The sequence below is a fragment of the Schistocerca cancellata genome, chromosome 6 (assembly GCF_023864275.1).
Source record: "Schistocerca cancellata isolate TAMUIC-IGC-003103 chromosome 6, iqSchCanc2.1, whole genome shotgun sequence".
Taxonomy (NCBI): Eukaryota; Metazoa; Arthropoda; class Insecta; order Orthoptera; family Acrididae; genus Schistocerca; species Schistocerca cancellata.
In genome coordinates this window covers 606,950,028-606,957,818 of record NC_064631.1, presented here as the reverse complement: position 1 = coordinate 606,957,818, position 7,791 = coordinate 606,950,028, and the positions used below count along the sequence as shown (strand labels likewise).

At 40.1% G+C, this 7,791-nt stretch overlaps 1 protein-coding gene across 1 annotated transcript in view; it reads right to left on the bottom strand.

Annotated features, from left to right (window-relative positions):
- Positions 1-5,346: 5,346 nt before the first annotated feature.
- The window catches only part of LOC126088448 (transcription factor GAGA-like), an 84,710-nt gene continuing 82,265 nt past the window's right edge, over positions 5,347-7,791 (bottom strand). The window contains exon 7 of the mRNA XM_049906590.1: positions 5,347-6,624. Coding sequence (XP_049762547.1) covers positions 6,271-6,624 — 354 coding nt within the window. The 3' untranslated portion in view covers positions 5,347-6,270. The remainder of the gene's footprint in view (positions 6,625-7,791) is intronic.

Genomic DNA, 7,791 nt, shown 5'->3' with positions numbered 1-7,791 from the left:
GGCTTCACCGACCACCATCGATACCTCTCCTCATAGCAGCACTCCGTGAAGAATGGGCTGCCATTCCCCAAGAAACCTTCCAGCACCTACCTGCAAGAGTGGAAGCTGTCATCAAGGCTAAGGGTGGGCCAACGCCATACTGAATTCCAGAATTACCGATGGAGGGCACCACAAACTTGTAAGTAATTTTCAGGCAGGTGTCCTGATACTTTTGATCACATAGTGTAGATCACTAGGACAGGGATACATAACCTCTAAAGGATTAGTTGTGCCAGCAAAACAGTCTGGTCCACCATGCAAGCAAGTTTATATAAAGGTTTTCGTGTGATATTTGTCTTCATTTTAGTGATAAATATTTAAGTGAAGTATATTGTATCTTTCTCCAACATTCTGTTTTATTGTAGTTGTTCCAAAATGTGTTTTGAACATTCCAAAGATGAGGATCAAATGGAAATAATTAGGAGATTGTACGATGGTTAAACTAAAACAGAGAAAGATCTGTATTTAATGGGACTGATAAGAGTATTAACCTGTACAAAGGAGAAGGAGCAGAAAAGAAAATCTGACATTTGTGAAGAAAGGTACATACAGATTCTTTGTTATGAAACAGACTGAAAGGACACAGGTATGTCGCAAAGCATTTTGCAGTCTGCATGTTGTGAGTGATAAGGTTGTTGTATGCTTAAAATCGCTCCTTGTTATGGCCAGTCTCCAGACGACTGTAGAGGAAAGTATATTAACAGGGGATATACAGTTGGATTTGATGTCATTGACAAGATTGACGTTCATATTCGATCTTTCCCAACCCACTACAGTGGCAAAAATATTGTATATTTGTATTCCAACTTGTGGTATACACCACTTCTAACAAACACTGAACAACGCGCTCCAGTACGCGGCCATCAAATACATCGCTAGCCGCACTTCTCCGGGCGGCTCGCGGCTACCATCGCTGGCCGCCTTCGCGCGCGCGTGCGCGTTTGTCAGCACACAGCAATTGGCTACGCCAGGAAACATTGGGATTGGTTTTCCCTGGAAAACAGCGACCCCAGCCAACGGCTCCATTAACTAGCAAGCCTTATATAAACCTGGCCGCCGCCGCAAACAACAGTTCTCATCGGGAAGTGCACTACGCCAGGTTTCAGCTGCTTGTGGATGACTCGCCACACCACTCGAGGTTACCTGGCTGCTCGGCGGAAAATCTTGCGACTTCACTTGGAGAGACTGAACTTCACTGGACTTAGGAATAATTACGGGATGTGCACCCCATCATGCACATTCAGACATTGGTATAACCAAACTTTAATTCTGCATTACTTCTGAGTGTGAGCCTGGGTAGACGCTTGGCTAACATAATTGTTAAAAATTGATTTGTGATTTAATAAACCAGACTGAAGAGGTTATTGTGTTATTCCTGGTTATAACACAACTTAAATTTGAAAAAGATGCATCACTTGTTTAGTGATAAAAACCCTGAATTGACAACGAAGTATGAACATTAGCTCAAATACTTCAATGAAAATTTTCACTATAGATTTGGTCACCCATAAGTAGATGTATGTTCTGCATGTGAAGAGCTTCTAGCCAAAATTAAATCTTCGTTAATGAATGAAGTTTCAAAACGAGTGGCTGTCGCAGAATTGATGGTTCACAAGTGACAAGCTTCTAAGTTCTATAAAAAACAACAAGAGATGACAAAACTGTGTGCTGAAAGAAATGATGCAATCGGCCTAGTGTTTGATTATATCCAAAATGTTCCCCTTCCTTGTCTTCCTGTACAGGAAATGTTCTACATACGAAAACTGTGGCTTTTTGTATTTGGAATCCATAACCTCAAAGATAATACAGCACAGTTCTACTGCTACCATAAAGGACAAGGCAATCGAGGTCCCAATGAAGTGTGCACATTTCTCAGTGACTACGTAAGTGGACTTCCTGACTCAGTGAAAGATCATGTGTCAGTGATTCTTGTGGTGGGCAAAATAAAAACAACACAGTTGTACAGTACCTGATTTATCTCGCAATGACTGTGAAATTTCAAATAATTCAGCATTATTTTCCTGTTAAGAGGCCACTCCCACCTCCCATTTATAGGGACTTTGCCATAATCAAGAGAGGCATACGACAAGAAGATAGAATCTACTCTGTCAAACAGTACGTTGAAATGATAGTGAATTTAAGAAAAACACTGAATTCATTTCAAAGTCAAGATTATTGAACATAAAGATACTATTGACTTTAAGGAACGGCGGTCACACCACTTTAAAAAAACTTCATTTGCCATAAATTGTCAAGAAAAGGAAAGATTTTTGCTTGCTAAATTTCGGCATTTGACCTATAAGCATCAGAATCCATGGTATGTCCTTTGTTCGGAATGGATAGATGGACTGCTTCACAATACATATAGGCTTTTTAAAGGAAAACAAATACCTGATTATCCCAGAACAATAGCACAACAATAAGATGAAGAAGCTGCAAGATCTTAATAAATCAATGAAGTACATTCCATTATAGTATCAAGAGTTTTTTAACAACATTCTTTAGTGGCCCACAGGAAATAATGATTTCCAGTCTGATGGAGAAGACAACATAGTACAATCTGATGAAGATTAAAAAGTGTTAAAGAACATTGTTAATTAAAAAAATTTATATGTATCACAGTGCATTGTTGTTCTTAAGATATTTTACTCAATAAATATCAATATTTTCAAATGGTTAGTAACATAAATGAAAATAAATAGCTGTGTAAACCTATATCATTGTGACATTCTTTGCGAACTCCCCATGAGAGGATCATTTATTGGAAAAGGGACGAATATCCACCAACTTCCAAACAGGATAGCTTCAAAAATATTTATCGAATGCACTGGAATGACTCATCACTGTATACAGATAACCTAGTTCTACAAGTTTGTAATGGATCACAAAACTGTAGGAACAATATTGTAAGTGTTAACAAGTTTTGTTTTAGTATCCTCTAAACAGGGGTGATTGGACTTTCTTCCATTTTCCAATCAGTGATTCAATAATGTAAAACACATCATGAATGATAATTACGATCTCACAGAACTAACGAAAGTTATTAATAATGTAGTTAAAAAGGATGCAATGTCTATGAAAATGTAAAATAGCTGAGGCAACCAAACTAGTGGATAACAAATGCTCTTAATAACATTACAAGCAAGCTGTGTTAAGTTAGCTACAATGGAAGAGAACATACACCAATGGTTACACAAAGCTGCATCATCATTAGGAGAATCCATAATTGCAATCATACAAAGTGATCACGACTACTGAATAAAAGTGGTTACAACATTGCTTGTAAAAACTGGGATCACATAGTCGACTATCGCACTCGATGGAGGCCAAATACTATGTTTAAATGTCTACCTCAGTCATGGAGTGCCCCTGCTCGGTCAGTTTACTGAACACAGCATGCCGTGTCTGCTCGCCATACTCCTGCCACATGACTGGCAGAATGTTTATGATCACTGTTTTTGGATTTAGTCTTTAATATTACCTATGACAAACTGACCATTTATTTCATGAATTTAGCAGAACTTGGTGAGGACTTAGTATAAGACTCTTATCAGTTTGAGTTGTCTATTTTATTAAGATGATGTAGCTTTAGTCTAATTTCTTGTTTTGTTTAACTGCAGTAACCTGAAGATGTTCAATGAACAAAATCGGTTATAACATAATAAATGCGTAATAATATAGCTGAAGAGGCTTTTGTTAATCAATAATAAGAAATGTTTATCAGTATATAGTAAGATCTAATACCATAAAATCATAACTCCCAGAAGCCAGTTACAATTGCAGCACTCTATTCCAACACGAAACAGGGCCATACAGCAACCACTGGTGAGAAATCTGGGGAATAAGATTGGAGGACAATGGATGCGAGGAATCTAGCAAGATTTTGCGGATGGTGAACGTGAATTAACAGATCCAGAAACATAAGATAAAACTAACACCATTCTTAAGTCACACAAATTTTCAGCAGAAATGACACACACAAAAATTTTCAGACAAACCGAGAGAGTCATAAACTAAAACTCCATTCAAACAGGCCTTGGAAGGCCCAACAGTATTGACTGGCCACCATGTCATCCTCAGCCCACAGGCATCACTGGATGCGCATATGGAGGGGTATGTGGTCAGCACACCTCTCTCCCGACTGTATGTCAGTTTACGAGACTGGAGCCACTACTTCTCAATCAAGTAGCTCCTCAATTTGCCTCACAGGGGCTGAGTGCACCCCACTTGCCAACAGCGCTCAGAAGACCAGATGGTTGAGGGACTCATCATTGAATCAAATGAAAAGGCATTGGGCCAATTGCCAGAGCCACACATTATAATCTTCAATGATAGACAATTTTATACAGACATTTATTTGTTTATTGGTTCTGTTGAAGACACTGATATATTCTGTGTCTGTAATAAAAATATATGTGCCTCACATAGTGGTTAAAATCATGTTAATTACATTTCTCCAAAAATGTAGCGTGACAGGGCTACTCCTTTGGGTAACGGCTGTCATGATTTTTTGCTATGTGGAGCAATATTTATTATGACTGGATAGATGATCTGAGAATGCGTTATGAATACAAACCTGAAACTATTCATCATCAGGTAATAAAAAGAGCTATTTCTGCAACTTGGCTGTTTGTCATATTGAAATAGTATCACAAGTTGCTGACCCTTTAACATCCCAGCAGGCTGGAAATCTGTAAAAATAATTAAGCTCTAATCATACAACAAAAGTTCCATCACCTACTGATACTCCTGTTGAGAAATTATTCTTTCGTATAGCTTTTTATACTTTTTTTCTACAAACATCAACTAAAAATCTGCTTTTTTTTTAAAAAAAAATTACACTATTTCCCCTGATCAGGTTGACCTAGGAAGTGAAACAAAAGACAAAAGGTGCAACTAGCAGAGTCGATCCCCCCCCCCCCAAAATCCCAATCCCTATCTCTCTCTCTCTCTCTCTCTCTCTCTCTCTCTCTCTCTCTCTGTGTGTGTGTGTGTGTGTGTGTGTGTGTGTGTGTGTGTGTGTGCGGAGGGGTGGGGTGTAGGGGGGGGGGGGGGGCCATGTGTGAGAGACAGTGCGCGCACACACTTGTCTAGTTCTTTTCACCCTGCACCCTGTCTATCAATTTAAGCAACTTTCTCACATCTATTTCTTTCACTTAAGTTCCTTTAGTTAAAATAAAGAAACTGCAGTTTTGAAAGGTCAAGATTCAACATCTTTGGCTTTTCAATTTCTACAAGGTGCGTCCAAATTATCACAGTTTCCACAATAGGTGAGTGAGTATTATTTTTCCATTTTACTGCATTTTGAGTTTACAACTAATGCTATCTGTGGCCTCCAAAAGAAAACAAGACAGTAAGCTCTAGATCTTAAAAACTAGTATGCCAAATGAGAGAAAAAAATTATTGTGATAAATATGGAAGACTTATTCATGCAACTGGAGTAATGTGGAGTGTCTCAAGCCTGCATTTTTTCTCGCTGCCACAATTACAAACGACATGACGCTTCTGTAACAGTACTGCACATCAGCACTGTAACATGTGCACTGAAGAAAGATCATCTTTTCCAGTTCTGATGCAAACAACAACATTAACTGCTGTATTTCCAATCACTGATCATCTGATTTCCAAATTGTGCACACATGAACATTATTACTTATGTACTCTAAGAAGATTCTCTGCAAGGTGGATAATGGGAGCATTTGAATCAATAAAATTTCTAACCACTTTTGAGTGCTTTTCAGTTGATACCAATTTCAGCTAGCAGTCAAACCAAGAATTTTGTGTTTTACATGTCAATAAATAACTTGACAAGGAGACAGAATGGCTTTGACTTCAAGACGTGAAATTCCTAGTACTACTGATGGACACACACACAGAAGTACGAAAATACACAGAAATATAATAAATAGTATTACTTTAAACTCAATTACATGCAGTATTTCGGTCATCATTAGCTCCATATATTGCTTCTGCTTGTTTTAAGTGTACACCCACTGAAAAGTATTTTCTACTAGTTAGTTTTAGCAATACCAATGAATTTTTATAAATTCAGTTACTCCCACTAGCAACCTCACCGAGAGACTTCTTAGTGTGCACATGATGTAGCTAAACTATCCAAAATGAGTCACAGGAAATGACACACAAAAAGGAAGTGAGTTGTGATCTCAGAAAGAGAAGGTGCCTGAGAAATGCAGAGTTCCCGCAGCCTCAAAAAGTAAAGGAGGACGATTCTCACTGCTGACTCTGCTGTGCTACGGGTGGCGTGCCCGCTACCCTGCGGCACTCCACTGCCGCCGGAGACACCAAATCGGCACAAGGTGCGGAAGGACCAGGCGACGGCGAGGGCACGGGGGACACTTTGCACACTATCTGCTCACAGGCCGTCTCCTGTCGTCGCTGCTGTGGAGAGTGATGAAGGTGCAGAGGGGCGAGCAGTGGCACCGGTAGTGGCAGCTGGACGGAGCGTTCCTCGGGTGGCAGCGGCAGCAGCGGCTGTGAGGACTGGTGTGAATGCTGCACGTGGAGGAGCACTGTTCGCATCGGAGTGTCTTCCTGAGCCTGTGACTGTGAGGTTGACTGTTGCTGCTGGTGGTGATGTTGATGGGATGACTGTTGCTGCTGCTGTTCTTGCTGCTGCTGTTCTTGCTGCTGCTGCGGCGGCGGCTGCTGCTGCTGCTGCTGCTGCTGCTGCTGCTGTTGGTGATGGGGATGGTGGTGTTGCCCCTAGAGTCATACACATTTTATATTATTGGCAAAAGCAATATAAGGAATTGATCTGATGGAATTACACTGTCCTTGAGACATATGCATCTCAATTCAATAATGACAGAAGCTGAAGAAATGAATTAAACTTTGTGCCAGGGCTGGGACTTGAATCCAGGACTCCTGCCTGCTAGGCAGATGTGCTTACCATTACACCAATGTAGCAGTACAGCTAACACAGCTCCGAGGACTACTCTCGTCCAGTGCCTTCCCTAATACAAACTCCAATTCAGCCTTCAGCCCATTTTCCCATTCTTAAATCATCAGTATCGCCAAGGCTCTCCAGTTCTGGAATAGCACCCCCGCAACAGGGGGTACAGGCAGGATTTTCCCATCATGTACAAAGCTGGGATGCTATTCCAATACCGGAGAGCCTCGGCAATATTGACAATTGAAAAAGGGGAAAATGAGCTGAAGATGTGAACTGAAGTTTGTGTTATGGGGACAATGGACTAGGATGGTCCATGCAGCTGTATTAGCTACACTGCTACATTGGTGTAATGGCTAGCACATCTGCCTTGTAAGCAGGAGACCCAGGTTCGCATCCCACCTGCGGCAGAAATTGTAATACATTGCTTCAGCTTCTATCATTATCAACAATAACAAGCTATTTAAGCTCTATGCCTACTAATCAGTGACTACTATGTCAAGTGGACTTACAAAATACAACTTTAAAATGCATTTTGTTTGTAATGAGAAACAAACCAATACTTTTCTGATGAAAATTGGGCATCACATGAAACAGCAAAAATGAAACTGCAAATATCTGTCAAAACAGAAATGAAAATGTGCCCGACAATGCCCTTTACTACTTTGTTCCCCTGCTCTCCACTGAAAAGGTCCTTCAATGTTCCAAAAATTTAAAGCATTTTATGCAATATCTTCCTCTCCAGTATCCTGACAGTTTCATCAACTATTTTGTTACTGTGCAGGTTTCACATGCATGGATATGTTAGAACTGGTTGTATAAACGACTTATAAATGCATGTG